The sequence below is a fragment of the Cheilinus undulatus genome, linkage group 15 (genome assembly GCF_018320785.1).
Source record: "Cheilinus undulatus linkage group 15, ASM1832078v1, whole genome shotgun sequence".
Taxonomy (NCBI): domain Eukaryota; kingdom Metazoa; phylum Chordata; class Actinopteri; order Labriformes; family Labridae; genus Cheilinus; species Cheilinus undulatus.
In genome coordinates, this window is record NC_054879.1 from 41378127 (window position 1) to 41400543 (window position 22417).

Consider the following 22417-nt stretch of genomic DNA (forward strand, 5'->3'; position numbering starts at 1 on the left):
GTGAATAGCTCACGTTTTCATTTTCCCCCTGGAGGCCTAAATTAAAACATTTGACACACAGCTTTCTAGGACACTGGGTATTTAAAATGCAGACTACTAGGCTGAATTTTGACCTCACGTCATTTATGTCCAAATGAATTGGTATTTTCAAAGATTAAATGTTTATATTTGTGACTGACAGCGTGTTCTTATTAAACTAATCCAAAAAGACCCACATGGTTTTATTGCTGTTCCCTTGGTAACAAGAAAACCCTTGCCCTTTTAGCCTACTGGCATTCGTGTGGACTGTACCACTTTGCGGTCATAGGGGGATACCAATAGTTATAACTTAACGAGTGACCAACTGAGGCTAAAAATTACAACACTGAATCATTTCCTCACAATTTATTTTCTTATATACCACACTGCTTGTTGATTTGTTTATCAAACGTTTCGTATTTAATGACATGTAGTTAAAGAGACTTTTGAGCGCACCAGCGGAAACCCCCATCACATTAAAGTGACGACCGTACAGTAAGCTGTCAAAAGCTTGTTGCTTAAATCTGTGCAGTGCTGTAAAGTGATGAGGAAATGAGGACGGGGAAGATGACCAAATAACAAGCTTTAATTCTTCAAACAGAGCAAGAAACGCGTTATTAGACAGACATATTAAGAACACTTGACATCTTGTTTTTTTGTTAGTTACCGTGGTCGTGTCGTCTGTCCTGGCTGGTGCGTGATCTTCTGGGAAGCGGTTCATCCGTGATGATGAGGTAAGCAAAGGTGCTCTCCTCAGCTAACACTGTGGCTAACGTTAAGCTAATAAATGTGAACGTTAATGTTAATGTTCCTCATTACGGTGGACTCAGTGACAGCTGCGTCTTTAGCTCGCTAGCTAAGTGTTTGTGATTAGCTAGCTAGGATGATAATGCAAAACTGAGACTTAATCATGTTGAAGTCGAAGTACCGAACTGCGTAAATAAAACAGTGTAATGGCAGATAATGCCAGGTGTGTCACGGTAATGGTGGAGGTGTCTTTTGCTTCTCGTTTGCTACGTTTAGAAGTTTGAAACAAAACTGTACATACTGTAATGCTGTAATGGGCGGGACATATCGAGACAAGCAAAATTTCCATTTCCCCTTCCGTAAAATATGGTCAACAACACCCAAAACACTATGTCATGCCTTAATTATCGGATATAAAGAGTTAGTCTCACACTAAATGCTGTAAACTATATTTCAGAACCACCTTTTTAAATCTGTACAGTTTTAGCATCCTCAAATCCTTAGTAATTACATACCAGCCAGTGTCTGGTATGAACATCAGTAGCTAGAAAATGGGTCACTAGAGCACCTTAAATATCTTAAACTATTATTATAAACAAGAGTTGGCAAGGTCAGACCTCCTGTTTGAAATAATAGAAATATTTTAAACTTATTTTGAAGTGGTAGAGTTTAGGTCACGTTAAATGCTCTGGCTGTAAAAACAGCAACGCCATGACGTCATTTTTTACTGCAATGCATTCTCTATTAATTACCAATTACATACAGCTGTAATACTGTGATCTATTTTTAGATTTTATCATGTATTTATGTCATAAAGGTGTTCATGCCTGATGTAATATGAAATCCCCTTGGACCCCACAGGAAAGTCATTAGATTTTACATGAATTTAAAAAAAACATCTCATTGAAGTACACAATTGTTGTACTAGAGTAGAAGTTCAGTTACTCTGGTTAAAATTTACTTAAGTATGAGTTTAAGTACTGGTCTATAAATCAACTCAAGTACAGAGTATTTAATTTAAAATTTACCGTGAGTACTGTGTAGCTACTGAGGAGTTGTATCGTGTAATATGATCTTTCCTTATTGGCAAGGACAACAAAAGAATGGATCTTAAACCAGGTTGTTCAGGTAAATACACATTTATAATAAAGCAAAAAAACAGCAAAATTGAGAGTATTAATGAAACTCATATAGAGTTCAACGTAACACTTTAAAAGTGTCTAAATTGGTCCACTCTGCATAAAGTTAAACTACACTTCTTAAATCAAATATTTTACAGTATGACAGAGCTGCAGTAACTCTTGAAAATCTGTAGCAAGTTGGGTCTCCTCTGATTAGAACAAAGCTGAAAGTCAACCTAATAGCAAGGCAATGTTATGGATCCTAAAACGTGCTCTATGCATCACCAAGTACCAGACAGGAACCCTAACTCAGTGGATAACTTCATCCATGATGCAGATGTGTCACAAATTATAAACAACAATATTAGAAACATAAGCAAAAGAACCCCAGCAGTCATCGGCTGTGGAATCATTCTCTCTATATATATCTGTGTAGTCACCAGAGGGCATGGGTTTTGTACTCAAGTAAAGTACAGTTACTCTGGTTAAAACTTATTTAGGTAGAATTAAAGGTACTGTTTTCAAATTGTACCCAAAAAAGTATAATTACTCAAAAAAACTACACAATTACAGTAACTTGAGTAAACGTAATTAGTTACGTTCCATCCTTTATCTACAGCTTTAATTCATATGAGTTGCTTGTAAGATATAATATACTGTGGTTGACTACACCTTTACTTGTGTACATTTTTGTACTTTTTTCACCTTAATTAACAACACAGTGGCACATAAAAAGAAAAAGAGTCCACATCACATCCCAAAACAGCTGTTGTACTCAGTCAAAGCTAGGGCTGAACAATTTGGGAAAATAATCTAATCAGTTTTTTCCCCAAAATTGCGATTTAATATGCAATTAATTTTTAGGTTCCTCATCTTATGCATTGTTCAACAAACACAGGCAATAAATCATTCTAGATTATAACCAGCACAATGTTAGATAAATTAAAGTAGGTATGAAAGATTTGAAAAAAAATATCTAAATGTGATTTGGCTCATGTAGCAAATTTGATATCAGTTACTTGCTATACTAAACGGGATGATATTCTTTTCATGTTACTCTCATTTTGATTAAGAAAATCCTGTACATGAACAGCAAAAGGAGGATTTTTGTAAACTATTCTCATAAAAATAAACTTAAATGTCTGCAGATTGTGTAGAGCGGAAAATCTCTGCTGCAATTTTTTTTAATCAAAGTGATATTTTGACATATTTCAGGTTAAGGAAATATTGCACTATCTGCGATTTGAAAATTGCATCAAGTCATATTGTGATTTATTCTAATTTGCAATAAATTGCCCAGCCCTAGTAAAAACTGAGGTGTTGATATCTCAGAGTTTACTGTTTCTAATGTGATTCTTTACTCCTCAAGTGTAACTTTAACTCCATTCTGAGTGAAATAGTCATCAGTGTTGGAGTCATGTCTAGATGTGTTCTGCGTTTTGCTCATGTTTCTGGTGGACTGTGTTGATCTTCAAGTGAGACCCATTTGCACCATGAGTGAAGTTATCCACTGAATTAGAGTTCTCGCCTGTTATAGGTGTTCCTAAAGGATGCATAGTGTTTATTTTTCAGTGGTATTTCTTACAATGAGGTTGACTTTCTTCTAGAGCTGGGCGATTAATTGAAAGATAATCGAAATCAACATTTAGAGCCTATAACCGACATAAACCTGCCTTGTCAATTATTTCAATTTTTTTCCCTTGTAATATCTCTCTCTACTAGTGCACCATCCCCTTAAAACAAACTACCAGCTGTGCAGTCACATGATAGGTAGCCAGGTGTCACAAGGCAGGTAGCCTGCTGGAAACCCAAGAGAAGAAGAAGTGCTAGTTTCATTTCAGTTGATGTGTATTTTAATTTCAGTTGTCTCAATAAACAACCATAAATTGATCATCTCTGCATTTTCCTTTCAGTTATTAATTTGAAAATTATACGAATATTTAATAAAACAAACAGAGGCTGGGGGTGGAGTAATCGTTCATTAATCGTAATAATGGTAAAAAGCCCAGTTAATCGTGATTTAGATGTTTGCCATAATCGCCCAGCCCTACTCTCTTCTCTGTTCTTTCCAGAGGAGACCCACCTGGCTCAGCTACTGCAGCTCTGTCATATTGTAAAATCTTTAACACTTTTAAAAGTGTAGTTAAACTAAAGCATGGACCAATATAGAAACTTTTTAACTGTTACATTTAAGTCTTCATGATCTGAATTAACACTGTCAAATTTTCAGTGTGTTTTACTTTATTATAGAGGTGTGACTGTTTCTAAACTACCTGGTTTGAGATCTGTTCTCTTATTGTTCTTTCCAAAAAGGAAAGATGATATTTTACTGTGCAACTCCTCAGTAGCTTCTCAGTACGCAGAGCTTAAAGTAAACGTTATATTAAATATTTCACACTTTTACTTCAGTAGATTTTTAGACCAGTACTTCTACCTTTACTTACAAAAAATTCAACAAGAGTAATTTTTACTTGAGTAGAATAGTCATGTACTTTCCACCTCTGTATAAAGCAATATTTCAGGTTATTACTAAATGCAGCTGTAAATATGATTGCCTTACAGGACTGACTATGCATTTGCATAAGTGTCTTCTAACACGAATATCTGAATTACAGTAACAAAGTGCCCAAGTTAAAAACATGGCTTACTTGGGAGTTAAAATTTCATAAAATAACATTGGAAACACTCATAGATTAGTGGAGCAATTATTGCTATAAAGATTTTTACAGTATCAGAATATGAGTCTTTGATGCAATACTTGTAACAATCGAGTAATATCAGTATCTTTTTGGGTTCCATTGCAGCAAAAATTAAAATTCAAGGAGCCCAGTAACTGTTGTTTTTGTTGGCTTTAATTATCAAAAGTTGCAGACAAAATCCTTCACACTGTCTAAATATTACAAACACCTGGGCATGCTTTGATTCAGCAATGTTGCTAACATAATTGTACAATTCTGACAGTGTTGAGTTTTCTTCCCATTTTTAAATTGATTCCTTCCTCTTTAATGCAGCTTTCTCACAGAAGACTGGATTTTCTAAATTGTGAGTTTTTTAATACATTTAACCATCAAAATTTAAAAAAAGGTTGTGTTGCTTTAAAACATCATATCAACCATATAATGCAGTGAAAGCTTACATTTAAACTGCATGCACTAGCTCTAAGGCAGGGTCAGAAGCTCATCATGAGATACTCTACACTGATGTGCTACACAAGCACAAAAAAGTGCAGAGAATTGTACAGCTTTAGTAAGCTTACAGTTGTATAAGACTGTCTCACTATTGTGGTCATAAAGAGAGGCAAGATCAAGTGTATAATTGAGTCTTCTGTTAGAAATAAAACTGTTTTCATAGCTTCAGGGTCACAGCAGTGCTGTGCAGTCAGCTTTCACACAGTACACCAGCTTCTGCTTTTCTATTGGCTAATTTCTGACTGGGAGGGTCTTACTGGAGGCTGGCACCCAGGCAGGAAGGGGGTGGCTGGATTTGTTTCTGCCGGAGTTGGACACACAGTCTGTTTTTACTGTTGTGGAGAGAAAATCTTTACTCATTGAATCTGTGGAACAGAGAGGGGGATAACTGTTACTGCTATGATCAATATCTTAACAAGTTAGCTCCTGAAAGTTGAATCTCTGAGGCAGATTCCTGCTCGTGGACAGAAGTTCTTTAGTGCTGCATGAAGTGAGAGAGGTAGGTTGTCTTGCTCTGTTTCCTGACTTGCGTGCAAAGGAATTTGCTGCAGTATGCTGTGGAATAGAGCTCAGTAAAGCTGAGAGGGTGTTAAAGGAGAAGATCTGGTTCAATAACAGCGAGGTTAACTCTGAATCTCTGCTTCTCCACTCTTTATTTGATGGTAGACCAAAACTTTCAACTCTAGTAGAGAATTATTCAGCTCATGAGTGAATCTCCCTTCCTGCCTGCTCAGCAACTTCCTGTGTGTTTAACCACTTAGTGACTGTGCTGTCCTGTGTTTGGCTCTAAACACGATGTGTGTTTAAGCTGTGCTTTCTTTGTATTCTCTGTGCGCTTTGCTTAGGCAAGAGTCAGCATATCAGACTGTAGCCTTTGGGCACGCAGTGCACCATGTGCCCTTTTACAGTATTAGCAAATAGAGAGTATTGGCGTCATGGAAAGTAGGTTATAGTGGGCAGAGAGATACAATGTATTTAATTTTGTAAAACATGTTTAAAATGAAATCTAGGTGTAGTTGACCATTTATATTGATGGATACTGATCATGTTGAATATGTCACAAACTCAGCGGAGTAAGCTTTTCATAAGGTTGTGAATTTGAGATCTGGAAATGTTCATATCCTGTTATTGATCCATTGATTACCTTGACACCACCATGACAAATCCCAGACTAGCACATCATCCGTGACTCTCTGTTACTTGTTTACTTACTTACTTATGGCCTACAGATATTTAATGTGAAATGTGCAGACAGACTGAACAACGATCAAACTAATCAGTTTCAAACTCAGCTGCTAAAATGAGCATGAGGCAACGGTTCATACAGATGTTTATCTTTAGTAATAGGAATCACCATAATGAGGAATTTATGTGGAATAAACAAGAAATAGATAAATTTGACACAAGGCTAATTAGACATTGTTAATTTAAGGGAGACGTCTATCTTTGCACAGCGTTTTAATAAGACTGTTGCCCGTAAACTGGTGATAAGGAACTATCAGGCTAAGTGTAAACAGGCTTATTACTGCCATGTTTAATACTGCATGTATTATACTCACACATATTGCCAGACTTCCTAATGAACGGGGACTTTCTTGTTTCAGACCATGCTACATTTCTTCATAGACTAATCCAGAGCAGAGCATGCAAAATGTCACAAAGTGGCAAACAATAACCTCTAGTTGCTGTTCAACATGTTCAGTTTTATTTTTTGTGCAGTCAGTAACGTAGATCTAGTTTAAAGTGCAGCTGTCAAACGATTACATTTTAAATAGATTAATCTCAGGATTTCTGTAGTTAATAGTGATTAATTACAGCCTTTTTCAGAGGTGTGAATCTTTAGGCACCTTGTGATTAAATTTGATTCACAGGGCTACAATCTGCTTCTTAATCGATTATTGATGCATTTTGATGCACTTGGTTTTTCTTACATTTCTGTTGTTCTCTCTGTGCCAAACATAATAAAAACATTACATTTATGTTAAGAAAAAAAGAGATAAATTAAATTTCCACTATCCTCTAATGGTAGATGTGTGTAAACTGGAAAGTTACAACTGCACTGAACCAAAGGTAGCAGCATCCTTTCCTTGAAACATTTCTGAAATTACAAACATAAAAATGTCCTTTTTCACAGATGAACAGCTGGTAATCTAAAACTTGCTGTTACGAGCTGCATGTCAGAGTTCCACCTTTTTATCCCGGCTATTCCACAGTAAATATGTAAATAATCAGTCATTATCGATTATTGGACATTTATAAATTGATTCAGAATCTTCCACATCACGATGCATCTAGGAATTGATTTTTTTTCTCCCACCTCTAGCCTTTTATCAATATTTTGCATTCTAAAGTGTTTATGTGTCATTTTTGGATCTTTCTACCATCTTAAACTGATGGTATTTTACTTGCAGATCTGTTTTTACAGGTAGATTGAAGACTTAACCATGGAAAAGGAACTTTTTATGGATTAAAAAGGAAATAAGTGAACATTTAAAAAGGTTTTATAACACATGATTCAGGTGACTCCTGACTAGGGCTGAACAATTTGCAAAAATAATATATTTGTGATTTTTTTTCCCCTAATATTGCAAAAGCGATTTAATATGCTATTATTATTAGGTTCCTTAACTTATGCATTTTTCCACATATTCAAGCAATAAATCATTCTATATTATAACCTATATTAAGTCAGGAACACTCATCATACATTAATGATTTTATTGTAAAATGGATATGCGGTTTAACTTGGCAGAGAAGGCTCTGCTCTAAAGATGCTCCCTGGGTTAGTCAAGCAGCTGCTTTGACTTTCCAGGGATCACATTGCTAGAAACCCTTATATGGATGGATACATACATGACGATGTGTATTGTAAACAATGGATTTATTTTATAAGCAATTAATCCATAGTAGTTTGAATCTGAATATGAGGGTGCAACAAGCTTTAAGCTATAATGGAGGTGGCTGGGGTGGAGGATGTGAAGCTGGCTTTCCCGCTGCTAGAAGAGAATGAGCTAGTTACTTTTGCTTTAACGAAGGTGATTATCATTTTTATGTCACTCGTTTTGACTAAAACAAAACAAACATATGAAACATAAAAAGGAGGATTTTTGTACACCATTATTTTAAAAATTGACAATTGCATGTTTGCATAATGTGCATAAAATCTCTGCTGCAAAAAATGAATGTATTAAACTGCTATTTTGACACATTTCAAGTTAAATAAATATTGCAATTTTGGTGATTTGTAAATTGCAACAGACCATATTGCGATTTAATCTTATTTACGATTAATTGCCCAGCCCTATTCTTGACCTGTCTAATGAGCTGTCTGTGAGTTTTTAAGTAAAATGAGACATTAAGGAGCAGTGGTGGGATTATTTTTGAAAGGGACCATGAGGTATACGACTAATTCTAATTTTAAAAAATTGGTGCACTAATTGTAGATTGTAATTAATTGTGATAAGTAAGATTAATATTGACAGCCTTACTTTAAAGTGATACAAAATAAGAAAAAAATAGCTGGAAAACTCAAATTGTTACCAAAAAACTTCCAAACTGAATTCTTGTCTGCCTGCATGACCAAAATAGAACTTTCCTAAAATATATCAGTGAAATAAACTCTCGCCAAAATGAAACTTTGTCATGTCTACTCGAGGTCTCTGCCTGTTTAGAGTCATTTTTTACTTGCTACTGCTATTTTGTGAAAGCTGACAAGTGCTGTGCTCATGGTGGATCAATGCAAGGTCTTTGTGAATAATATAATAAAAGGAGAGCCTAGACCAGCTCTCTTTGATGACTGTCTTCAATAACACTGGCGCTCTACAGATGAATATTGACTGATTGATTTACAGGAGAAGATGCACACAGAACCTCGAAATGTTCCGATTATAGACTAATAGGTGCATAGTAAGTGTGTTAGTGAACCAAATGCTTTGTTTTTATTTTTCAGATCAGTGACAGGAAGTGCCTTTGAAAGGATATCATCGACCTGTGGTTTCTGCGTGTTCATCAGTGGCCCATGCTCTCTGTAAGGCCAGGCTCAAGCTCCAACATCAGATACCTCCGCAGCAGCCTTTTGCCACTTTGCACAACATCAGGACCTAAAAGTATAGCAAAATAAAGCCATAATATAGTCGGACAGAGGATAGTTACCCAGGAATGTATGACTAAAGTGATGAATCTGCTTTCTCAGTGTGCTTAATGCTAATGGAGGACTCACCAGGTTGTTTTATCAGAGAACTTTGTATATAGAGCCAATTGACATTGTGGTGTTAAAGGCACAAGAAGACTGACTTTGAAGATTTTGATTTATGAATACAACCTTTGGATATGGCGTTAAACCTTTCCTCAGTCAGAGACACAAAATGGCTAACTCTGGAAGTGTGCCGACAGTTCCAGCGAGGAAACTGTTCACGTAGTGATGAGGAGTGCAAATTTGCTCATCCACCCAAGAGCTGCCAAGTCGAGAACGGGAGGGTTATTGCCTGCTTTGATTCACTGAAGGTAAGAAATATTGCACATGGTGTATTACCTGTGACACCTTTATGACACTTTACTGAATGGAAGTAAAATGAGCCCGCCCAGGAGAAGGAAACTATGAAATGAAAAGTAATTTTCTGTATTTTTCCTGAGTAAATGTTGTCACCTTCTTATGTCCTCGTTTTAGATTTTTTTAATTACCCAGAATGCTTTTAGGACTGCAGTTTCAATGCAGTAAAATGGAACTGCAGTGAAAGGCAATCTACAACTAGTTTAATAAAGTTAAAGATCTACCAGGTGAGTTTGGAAAAACATCACTGACCTGATGCAAACTTTTCTACGCTTCAAAGTTCATGAAAGTATAACACAGACTGTCATAAAAACATGGCTGTGCTCTTCTGCCATTCATAAATAAGTCACTTTAATATAAAACAATAATACTAAGCACTCTCTTCCATAATGTATGCCTAAAATATTAACAAAGCCATAAGTGTTCAAAAATCGAGTCAAATACACGCCAGATGTTTCTCTTATCACCTATCTAATGTAGACTTTGACATTTCTAGCAGCCAGCTGTACGGCTGTATTTGCTGTTTGCCCAGTTGCCCTGAATGAGACTAGAGCTGCCTTAATCCACTCTCACACATTCACTATCACAACACAATGCAGCTCTGCCCCCTGGGATTATTCTCATGTTGAGTCATCGTCTTATCTCCTTACTGTAGGCAGCTTAGACGCTTCTTGTCCGGATGCTGGGGGCCTCTCTGTGCCCTAGTGGGTCAAGGACTTTCATTCCTTTATCTGTAAAAATAAGAAAAATCTCTTGGTTGTTTTTAAAAAGATTATTAAGAAGGAGTAATGACTTTAGAGTGAACGGGGAATGCCTGAACATCATAGATTTTGGAAGATGTCAAGGGGTTAAAATCAAAGTTAAAGTTTTTAAATGTTTAACCTAAAATCAGCCTCTTTCCACTTAGATAGAAGGATTAAAATGCACACAGGAATGACCCATCTAGCCACAAAGATATATTAATACTAATGAAAATCAGTGTGAAAAGGAATGATTCACATTGTGCAAATAGTAGCTGTGAATTTTTAAATTTGCACAAGACACATTTTTCTTTTTTTTTTTGAAACTTAGCCCTTTACAATGCATTTTTTACAGTTTGATTATCCCCTAGATTAAGGTGCAAAGATCCATCCATCCATTTTCAATACCGCTTACCCATTGGGGGTCGTGGGGGGCTGGAGCCTAACCCAGTTGTCATTGGATAGGGGCGGGGTACACCCTGGACTGGTCGCCAGTCAATCAGAGGGCTATATATATAGAGAAAGACAACCAGGCCCGCTCACATTCACACCTACGGCCAATTAGAGTCACCAGTTAACCTGATGAGCATGTCTTTGGTGGTGGGAGGAAGTCAGAGCACCCGGGTGATGCATGGGGAGAACATGCGTACTCCACACAGAAAGGCCCTGATGGGGAAGCAAACCAGGGACCTCCTTGCTGTGAGGCAACAGCGCTAACCGTCTCTGCGTGCAGCCCAAGGGATGCAAAGATGCATGGGTTAAATTTGAGTATTGCTTGCATCTAGCACACTGAATGGCTGATTTAGAGAAGAGATTTATTATTGAGCAGAAGATGTGACCTATTGGACAGACTCTGATCTGTTTTTATTATTATTATTTATTATATTTATTGTGGGAGTGTTACATTTAAAGAGGGGCTGAAAAACATCGGCAACGGTTTTAACAATTGCCTAAATGGTTTAAAACATCGGTATCGGCATTAGCCCAGATTTTTACAACCAATGTACCTCTACTCCAAAAGTGAACTATAGTTAGCTTTAACTGTTTTAAATGGACATAGTTTAACTTTGAGTTTATGGATCTCAGAAGGCTTTACAGTTTGCCAAACCAATGCCACATTAATACAAACATATTACCAGTCTAACTAGAATTATGAGTCTGACTCCATCAAACTGCAGTCACGGTCTGTTGCATGGTTGTAAATAAGAGGTCAGCTTGTGAAACATCAGTTATTGTAGCCATGTGATGATGTCACAGCTCATCATTATGAATGGGCTATTGTCTACAGAGTTATTTAATGTCTCGTTCTGTCTAAGGGTCTGTTATAAAGTCAGCTTGTGCTGCTTGTTATCACCCTCGGCCCTTATTTCAGTGGTCAAGGTTCTTTATTATTACCCAAAAGGTACGTTTGTTGTGCAGACAGAAGTTTTGGCATCCCAAAGATAAAAACAACAAACAAATTACAACAATACTGATTTACAATTCAAGACAATCAGACAAAATATATTAAAAACTAACATTAAAATGTCAAAACAGACACTTTAATTAGAACCAAATCACTATAAAGTGCTTTTGAAGACTCCCTGTAATAATACATATTCCACTGAAGTTATTTATAAAAAGGACTCATAGACAGGGGATCTTAAAAGTGTTAAAAGTTGATAATCAATTTAGCATGTATGAAGTGTTGTATGCAAGACTATAACGTCTTTCATTTTGAAGCATTTAAATGTATGTGTCTACCATGGTTGTAGTCTAGTTTTTCTGCCTTTTTTTTTAAATTAAATACAAACTCAAGACACATGATTAATTAATTAACATGTGCCTGTATTTCTTTGCTGTATGCTCTGAGAATTCTGAGCCACTTTTTAAAACGAATAAGACTCCATTATAGTGAGCTGTACCTTATCATTTGCAACAGTTACATGGTTTTCGCTGACAGCTACTTTGTAGTATCAAACTGAGGTGTTTTTCTGATCTCCAAATGCTCATAAAAGCTTACTTTTCATGCTACAAAAACAAATACTACTGGCATTTTTGTATATAACTGCATTGCCTATGAAACAGGTAAGAAATTAAAGCTGCAATAGGGTCTTAATGTATGACTAGAGTCTTAAAAAGTGCATTAAAAGTATTAAATTTAATGTCAGGTTTTCTGCATATACCCTGATAGAGCTGGTTGCTTGAAATATGCTCTGCTGATCATTGTTGTACTCCTTTTTTCTGAGCTGGTTTGTCGACTGATAAACTGCTCTAACCATGATTATTTTAAATTTCACTCTTGTACACAAGAATTTTGTATAAAAACTTCAAAAGGTCTCTTCTCATTCAGAGAGTTAACTTTATTACACTGAAGAATGCGCACATGCTTGTAACCACAGCAGCTCATGACTTCCATTAATGCTGTCTGGCTGATACACAGATAAATCCAACTGTAGCTGTTTACTTTGACCCGCTCTAGTGACTGACATGTTAGAAGATGTCTCTTAAACACGGTTTTATACAGATTTGTGATAAACCTCAGCAGTACAGAGCATTCCTATTCAGATGCATATCTTAATGCACATCACTCATATCTAAAGCTGACTCTGGCTGCCTTTCCTGCCTAAAAATATCCTCTCTGAACATCCAAGGAGGTAAATACTGTGAAGTCACAGTAAAAAACACAAGGCTCAATTTCTTTTTTTGCTTTTAGAAAACTAAAAACCAGAACAAAGTTTTATTACCATAAATCATTAAACATTAAAAAGAGTGGGATGAATATTTTCTACGCACAGTGCACTTTCTAAGAACCATACACAGACTAATGAAACATTAATGAAAGTTAAACTAACAAGGATATTCAGAGAAAATAATTAAAATTAATCTCCTGGGAGAGATGCAAATGAAATGAGTTAACTGATTGAGGGATTTGAATATGTAGGACACAGAAAGCAAACCTCTCATTAGACTAATACAGGGCCGTGATTGACAGAAATCATGTTGTTAGACTCATTTAAAAGTCTCAGGGGAAATAGAGAAACTCGAGTTTAAAAGCCAGTCTGAAATATAAAGCACGTCAACATTTGATCCCCTCAGCTGTCAAGCTCAGGGACATCTTGTGTTGCCTTTAAGTCGGTCATAAAAGCTTCAGTTTAGTCATACAGAGGCTGCGGTGAATGGATGTCTGACATGCTCCCTGCAGTCTGATACAGTCACTAAAGAATTCTGCAGCAAAGCATCTTCACTGGAAGCGAGCATCCACTACTAATAAAGACATTTTTACTGTAGTAAAAATGTAGTAAGGTGAAAAGTACAGGTTATGGATTGCTCCACTTAGGCAGAATAAGAGAATTCAGAGAATTGAAATGATTGCAAATTTTAAATTTTTGGTGTTGTTAATCCTTTTCTATCTTCTCTGAATACAGGGCAGATGCTCAAGAGAAAACTGCAAGTACCTTCATCCACCTTCACACTTAAAAACACAGTTAGAGATCAACGGGCGAAACAATCTCATCCAGCAGAAGACAGCAGCGGCCGTGCTCGCCCAACAGATGCAGCTTATGATCCCAGCACCCAGTCTGCAGCCTGTGGTGAGCACCTCAGACCCATTTAGAGACGTGTTCTTCTATTTTTTTTCCTTTCCGTCACTAAAACAGTACATGAATGTGGTGATACTATGACTAATATGTGCTGATCTTTTGAGCTGCTGATCTTAAAACTTTGGAAAAAACATGAAACAATGCACACAGAAAAGGAAAGCCATAAAACCTTGTTGGATACGTGAGCTTGTAAATTAGTCATAAGCAAAAAGAAAAACCGATATGTTCATTTTTAAGTCTCCTTCTCTGATTTGCTTAAGGCTCGTGTGAGGAGTTTCTAGCAGTGTCAGACCATGGTAATGAAAAAGTCTAAAATTAAGAAGCCATGACAAAACACACCAGTCCATCTGAGGGAAGATTGATCGTTTCTATGGTTGATTTATATGCCTGTCAATACTGCCACAGGGTAGATGTCAGACAAGGTTGCAGCCTTTTTACGTTTTTCCCATGACAAGGATTCATTGTGTGGCACTTGGGCATTCACAATAAATAAGTAAGAGTTTATTTTGTTATAAAATGACACACGTGCAGAACAAGATCACCACAGAGATGAATTGTCCTTTCTTTGCAGGAGCTTTAAAAACATTAAAGAAACAGTAATTCCTCAGTGGAAGACTGCTTGTTGTAGGATTAGACATTTGTGTACTATTGAGCAGCAGTTGAAGGCTTATTATTAATCAACATTGAAGGAGAACTACCCCATCTGACATACTTTTTTCCACAATATCTGCATCGAAAATTTTCTTTTAACTTGAATGACTAATGTCACTTTCTGGCTTGGTCCATTGCTATCAAAATGTTTTATATTACCTGAAGAAACTCCATTTTTAGCCAGGGCTTCTTTTTGGGTTGAGGTGCTCGTCTCATCGGTTAAATATTAAATCCTCTCTGATAACCAGCATTATCTGCTACACAGGGACTTGGCACAAATACTGGTCTTGGTTATGGGTCTTATATGACACCGTTAAGCCATGGGATGAGCCTCGTCCCCACAGACAACCTGCCCAGCACTCCAGTCCTAGTGTCCGGGAGTCCACCTGTAACGGTCCAGAGCTCGTCCACCTCCTCCTCTTCCTCCTCTCCCTCACAGAAGCTGCAGCGCACAGACAAACTGGAGGTATTCATGGCACCACAAGGACTGATTTAACATGAAAAGGATGTAATCCTCTATTTTTTTGTATAATTTGACCACATGCTAAAGGCTGATCCCCCCTCTTTGTCTTTGGCCCTCTCAGGTGTGTCGTGAGTTTCAGAGGGGAAACTGTGCACGAGGGGAGACAGATTGCCGCTTCGCTCACCCCAGTGACAGTCCCATGATTGACAGCACAGACAACACTGTCACTGTTTGCATGGACTACATCAAGAGCCGCTGCTCCAGGGAGAAGTGCAAGTATTTTCACCCGCCTGCACACTTGCAGGCCAAAATCAAATCCAGTCAACAGCAAGTCAGTCACACAGCCGTGGCAGCCCAGGCAGCAGCTGCAGCCATGGTAAGACAGAGCCTTATCCATCTAAAATAAGAAAAGAAATAGTGCAAAAAAAAACGTTTCCTGTCATTAATAGGGTGGTATTTGGTTTAACTGAGTTTCCCATGCCATCACTGAATGTGGAGCAATATCTATTGTTATACTTGGCAGAAAATCAGCAGTTTGATTAATTGTAGCATATCTAAGGTTTAGCCCCACCTTCAGCTTGAAAACAATGAAAGCAATGTTGCTTCAGTTGATTTACTGAAAACTGGGTCTACATGTTGAGTCCTGCTATTTAGGCTTCTACTCTGTTATTCTGTAAAAGTTGCACGATTAAAAGTCTGCTATGTAAGCTATTAACACGTCCTGTTTGCTCCTGTATGTACAGACATCTTTAACCTGATAAACTTTGATCATAAAATACAATAATAAATCAGGATTTTCAGTCAAGATCCAGAGGGAAAATAGGAAGCTTTTATGGTTATCATTTGTCCAAGTTTATGTTTCTCAGTGTGTTTGTTATGAGGATCAAAAATAATGATATTGTCAGGATTTAATTACGTTAAGGCACAGGAGAGGATTAACCAAATTGTGGGAAAGATTTCAATAAATAACATTATTTTTGAACACTCTCAAGGCAGTATATTTTCCTTTCAAATCTCCCTTTATAAAGTAGATTGTAAACAATAACACATAATTCAAGTCAGACAGTGGGCAAAGTAATTTATAGACAGATTATGCTTTATTGTAGTCAACTTAATGGTTGATTGTGAAACAGTCTGTGCTACACTTAATCAGAAAAAAGTGACCAGTAAAAGAAACTGTTGGATAATGTAACTTTTAAATGTTCTTATTTTTGTCACAGGGTTAAAGTTTTTAAATAGTGTTTGTTAAATTAGTTTACAACCCATAATCTGTGACTTTGATGGCTAATAGCAGGAATTACTTTTATTGATATTTGTTATGCTAACAATCTGATAGTGAGCTGGCGATGGCATAAAAGATTAGCCACATCTGTTTCAATAAAAACAACACACACATAGGCTATTATACTTACTTTTATCATGATGTTGTTTTTGTCCTTTCATTCAAATCTAAACATAATGGTATACTACATATTTAATGCTGTCCTCTCTGACACATCGTTTGTTGAATTAGCCATGCTCTTTGTTATGTTATTATAAAGACCCAGCATTAATCATAATGAGTTCAAGCAGTCTTACAGTGATGAGGAAAACCTTTGAACCTCAAGCAGAGCCAGTCTCTTGTTGACAAGCCATCTGCTTGTTAAACTAGCTAGTAGCTAAAAACCGTAGATTTACCTTCTGTTGGTACACAGCTTCCTGCCAAGGAGACAGAGAGAAACAGAAAAGTAACGCGAGTACTCTAACGGATTACTTTGTAGTGTTTTACTCCCAACAGTGATTCCAGACTATCATTCCTTCCTCTTTATAACTGCTAACATTTAATTTGCAAATGCCTGCATGTAGAAATTATTTTGTTTAATTTAATAAATTTGCTTAAAATGATTTACAGACTGTATTAACATTTCTCTGACACCATGCGGCTTCAGCAGTTTGCCTCCTTGCACTTCATGCCCTCCACTTATAATCTACATTACTTTTAATTTACTCCATCTTTTAGCTTCTTCAGTTACATCATAATTTTGTTTTGCAATGTTTTTTCTATTCTACATTAATAAAAATATAATATTTTGCATACTGAACAAGTAGAGGAGGAACCAGAGTCTCAGTGTATCAATAGAGCTCCACATTCTGGGCTTTTTGATGTTATATGAGTTAAAATTCATGCTTTTTATTCATCATGTTGCCTTTAGCTGGCTCTCATAAAACCAAGCCATCTTTCATTTCACTTTAACAATGTTGACGTGCATTACATCGTCATCCCTTCCTGAAAGCTGTTAAATTGGTGTCTGTGTTTGAATTCTTTTAAAAATATGCTTAGTTGCACTGATTGCATCATGGTAGATGTAGTTTACAATCAATAAACTAACCAGGTACAGTTATCCTGATGATCAATATGCAGTATCAATAACGGAAAAAAGCGTGTTGAATCATTAAATAGTCAAAGCTATTGATTAACTGTTCATGTTGACCTACCAATTAATGACTCTGTAGTAAGTGTGTCCTTTTAATCAGTTATTTTGGTTACTGTGCATGCCTATTGTGTTGTTGTATGTGTTAAACTACATTCAGATTCTTTTGTTTTGTTTTCCCCTTCTCACCTATCCACAATGCTGTCCCCCATGATGCACCTCTGCTTGCTGTTACCTGTATGTTAATACGCTTGAATCCCATTGGCCCACTGCCATCATGTGCTCGCTGCCTGCTATTAAAAGACTCAGTCGACTGCCAAAGCAATGAAGCGATCCCTCGAGGCAACTGTAGACCTGGTATTTTCACCTTTTGCTTTGGTTGTAGCTATTGATTGTTGAGTAATAACTTTTCATTTCTGTCATTGTTGTTTAAAGCTTCTCATATAGTCTTTGTGTGCACAGTCACCATCAGTACCTTTAAGTTAAGTTGTGAGATATTTTAATACTTTGGTTGATACATGATTCATTCATTTTTGTATCCTCAGACCATGATTTTTCACTATGTGCTATTTCATCTCTACTGTGTAGTCATGTTTGTCATCTTTTGTTCTTTAAATCAGTAACATTAAATGTTAAAAACATAGCTGAACACAGAGAAGGTATATTTAAGGAGTTTTGGTGAGTAATGTCTCCTTGTGTCACTTTTCAGGCCTTTCCCCACAGCATCCTTCAGCCTCTACCAAAGAGACCGGCTCTGGAGAAGACTAGCTGGGCCAGCTCTCTCCTCAGCCCCAGCTTTCTGCATTACCAACAGGCTCTGGCAAACACACAGCTGCAGCAGCCGACCGCTGCATTTTACCCCACAGGTCAGTCTCTCAACTTGATGTCTGTAGTAAATAAAGCAAGTAAAAGGTTGTTTTTCATAATGCTTTCAATCTGGGGTGGATAATACTCAGAATTTCTGCTAGGCTCTGAAGAGTCACAGCTTGATATTTAACTATTTGTCAGAGTATTTTACAGCAGACAAATTTTTATTTTGAAATCCAAAATCAAGAAACAAGCTTAACATAATTACTCTCTGAAAATAGGAAAGTCAAACCTGGAGAAAGGTGCCCTTGGCCCATAACATGATTTTTTCTCCTATTTGTGTGACCTGGTGCAGGTGTGCTCAGAAAAGCATGCTGAGAATCACCTGCCCAGTGTTTTTCTATATAAAGGGGTGCCAGTCTGTGTGTTCTGTAACCAGTACAGTTAACAGTGTGCGCTCTGGCAAGAGGCACTTAATGCCTCTTGCCAGAGGCAATAATTACAGACTAATAAGAATGTATATGGATTCCCTTACTCTTTATTTTTACAGCTTCTAGCTGTGGTAAAATGTCATCAATGCCATTGGAGTACACAATGTATAAAATTGTGCCCACAGTTTGCAAAACTGCAAATTTGCACATTTTTTCCCACAACTCACAAACCCACGCGCAGAGTTTACAAAATAATGCCAATAGATTTCAATTTTTATAAACTATGGGAACCAATTTACAGACTTTATTTTGTATGATCTTACCTCAGCATTTAGAGAAGTAAATATTAGCTTGAAAGATATTTTTGAGCTTTATGCCATATTTTAGAGAGCAGGACAGTGGATAGAGGTGGAAAGAGGGATGAGAGATTGGGGGAGAGACATGCAACTCTATTTTCACAAGGGCCAGCTTTTTCTTGACCACCGCTTTGAAATAAACTGAAATACAATCAATATTTTTGTCAAGTTAACTTAATGTTGTAAGAATATTATTTCCTTCCAAAATGAATAGAACTTTAATCCTTTAACAGGGAGATCAGTCCTTTGGTCAGTCAGCCACAAGGGGGCGATTGAGATATTTAAGATATTTTAGGTGCATATTTCAGGAGCTCCCAAGTTGTCTATCACTGAGTTTGATGCTAATATACTGTGTTGTGATTGGCCAAAATGCATGCAGAAAACGACTCTTCTGTGAAGATTCTCAGAGGGGGAAATTGCACTCTAAAAGAGCCTTATGCATCTTGTTTGAAAAGTTGCCACGTTGAATGTTTTTATTTAAACATCAAGAAAAAAAGGTTAAACAATAGTACGTCATATTTTTGCCCTTTGAAATGTTCTGAATTCAACAATCCTCTGGGGGTCGGATGGGAAGCCGTAGGGGGCCTGATGTGGCCCCCGGGCCTCCAGTTGATGATCACTGCACTAGGCCATCATCTGCGCCCCTCAGTATTTATTTCATCTTGTTCTGTTATGCTGGTCATGCTCTGCCAAGTCATCAGACAGCACTTGCCAAAGCCTGCAATGCATGATGGTATATAACGTGGTTTGGGACCACCGGTTGTACACTTCTTTCATGATGTTATGTGGGATACAACAGCTCCACTATATAGAGCATGAAAATGCTTACTCATAGTTTAGATGAATGTTTGATGTCCTATACTACGTCCTGCTCTCTATAGTGAGTGAAGAGTGATGTCAGACGTAGCCCACGTCTGATCAGTAAAATCTGTAATGACTGCCATGCATTTACTTTTGGTTTTCTCCTGTTTCAATGCAAAACATTTTGAAGTAGGATCATTGCAGCAGTAACTATAGCTGTTTTATTGAAGTGCCTCAGTAAGATGTGATACTATGCCTCAGACTGAAGCAGCTAAAGTCTGCTATACAGCCAGTGTTAACATAAGAGACCTGTGCCTCTTCTGCTGTGACATTTCAGGATGTCATCTGTTAAAGCCTGTACATGATGTCTTTAGCATGGCTTAACTGGGCACTTAAGTTAAAGTAATTAATACTATTGATTAAATCCGTCCTTTGCCTGCTATGGTAGGTAAACAAGAGTGAAGGTATAGAGGAACGGGGTGTTTAATGGTTCCCATGATATTAAAAACATCATACTGTACTTACTACAAATAGAGACACCTTTTGCTTGGAGCTCATACATTCCTTTAATATTCTGTATAATTAATCACCATTTAAATGATACGTACTCACTGTATGCATAATAAACTGAAACTGTATTCATGTAGGAACATGCTGGTTTTACCCTTTCTGAAATGTCATCTATAATGCTGTCTCTATTTCCATCTCACAGGTTCTGTCTTCTGCATGACACCTGCTAACAGCGTTGGTAGGTCCCTTCCACATTCCTCATAATCATATCTCACAATCAAAGCCGAACTCCTTATTCCAGCAAATGTCTTTGGGACAGTAACCCATATCTTACAATGCGTAAAAGCATCATTTTACTGTATTTTCTTTAAATATTTTGTTTGTGCTGCATATGTTTGTGCTTTTTTATTGCAAAGTCTGCTGATATTTACATTCTTACAAGTAAAGCATTAATAATCCTTTCTCAGGCATCACCTCAGGTTTAAATACAAGCATAGAATTGCCAAATATTAGGAAATTTGATCAGCATCCCTGTGATCTCTTCATTTTTTCCACATTCTTGTATGTTTTATATTACTAAACACTTAAATAATCTAAGAATAACACTTTTAACAATGTGTGGTGGCATTGCTGAACACGCTGTCTCTTCTGGGATGTGAAATAATGGACAGATTTCCTAATTTTATCTCTTATCAGCCCTCCTTTTATGTTCTCCCCCGCTGTCTCGCTTTGCTGTGTGATCACATGCCATCTGCTGGTCTAACCCAATGATGGCTCGCTGCTAATGTCATTTTGTATTTGCTTGGCAAGAGAGAGAGAACGAGAGAGAGAGAGAGAGAGAAACATTGCTATGGTTACCATAATGCTCCACCTCCCTTTTCATTGCTTTCATGGTTCCCTTCCTGAAAAAGTCCCCATGATGTACAGTGCTACGCCTGCTACTGTCTCTGCAGCAACTACTCCCGCCACAAGTGTCCCCTACGCAGCAACAGCACCAGCCAATCAGGTTTGCTCCTTTTTAAAGCTTTCTGTCATAAATCCTTGAGCTCTGATAAAGTGCTTCATCCTTAAATCAGGGGAGCGTAGCATTGCCCTGCTTGCATCGCGTTTTTGTTGAGCTTCATCCACCTGTAGACCTTCATTAGAACTAGTCTGCATCTCACCTCTTTTCTTTATGACAAACTCATTTAGAGGCCTTTCATCTGCTAATAGTGGTGTCGCATTTATTCTTTACTGCATGTGTTTTGCTTTGTTTTATGTCAGTGTCTGTTTCATTAGAAAATATGAGGTTTAAGATGGGTTTGTAAGGGATCAGGAATACCTTAACTACAAACTGGCTGGGATACTTACTATTGTATTGATACCATAAATAAATGCACTAATTTTATAACATCATCTGTCATTTTCATATATCAAAGTTTGTGATAGGATATCGTTCAGGATTGTTGATGTTAGTGCTGTCATGTTTGATTTTCACTTAGACATTCATATTATTATCTTCCCACACTAAAGTAGTTGTTATGATGGGTTGAGGTTTTTCAAAATAGAAGCATGTAACATTCACATGAGGATCTAAAAATCTGCTCTGTTTTTCCCAGATTTCCAAGATCAGGCTGAGTGATATGGCTTTAGATTTAAAGATTAATTTGTGTGCTCTTGCAGCAGTGTTAATGTCGTTAACAAAAACTAGGACTAAAAATGTTCGTTAACGATCTTTTTTCAAGGAGGAAGACTGAGAGGGGCTAAAAATAGATTACTGATGATAAAAACTCTGACGAAAAGTAGATCACTTTTTGTTACAGAGGCGAGACGAGACTAAAATGCCCATGCTGGACTAACAGTCAGATTCTTTGATATTTCTTGTCTGTGTGTCTAATCTGCTGTCTGTTAAAACATAAAGAGGAGAGAGAGGAAGAGCAGGCGTTTCTGGGTGGGAAGCAGCATGACAGAGGAGCTAATTGGTAGATGAAACGTGTAGCTCTTCTCTGTTGAAATCCGCATTGGCGAGACAAATGCTAATTACTGAGCCAAAGGAGAAGACTT

The 22417-nt window shown here is 37.2% G+C and overlaps 1 protein-coding gene across 7 annotated transcripts in view; it reads left to right on the forward strand.

Moving 5' to 3' along the window:
* Positions 1-519: 519 nt before the first annotated feature.
* Positions 520-22417, forward strand: part of LOC121522369 (muscleblind-like protein 2a) — a 28782-nt gene continuing 6884 nt past the window's right edge. The window contains exons 1-9 of one of the 7 annotated variants that reach the window (XM_041806618.1): positions 520-752; positions 4898-4928; positions 9024-9577; positions 13771-13935; positions 14861-15061; positions 15180-15434; positions 17773-17826; positions 18179-18335; positions 20577-20612. In XM_041806618.1, the coding sequence (XP_041662552.1) occupies positions 9404-9577; positions 13771-13935; positions 14861-15061; positions 15180-15434; positions 17773-17826; positions 18179-18335; positions 20577-20612 (1042 nt within the window). In that variant the 5' untranslated portion in view covers positions 520-752; positions 4898-4928; positions 9024-9403. Of the gene's footprint in view, positions 753-4897; positions 4929-5377; positions 5574-9023; positions 9578-13770; positions 13936-14860; positions 15062-15179; positions 15435-17772; positions 17827-18178; positions 18336-20576; positions 20613-21285; positions 21381-22417 lie in introns of those variants that run through there. The other 6 variants (XM_041806620.1, XM_041806622.1, XM_041806616.1 and 3 more) reach the window with 6 other exon arrangements.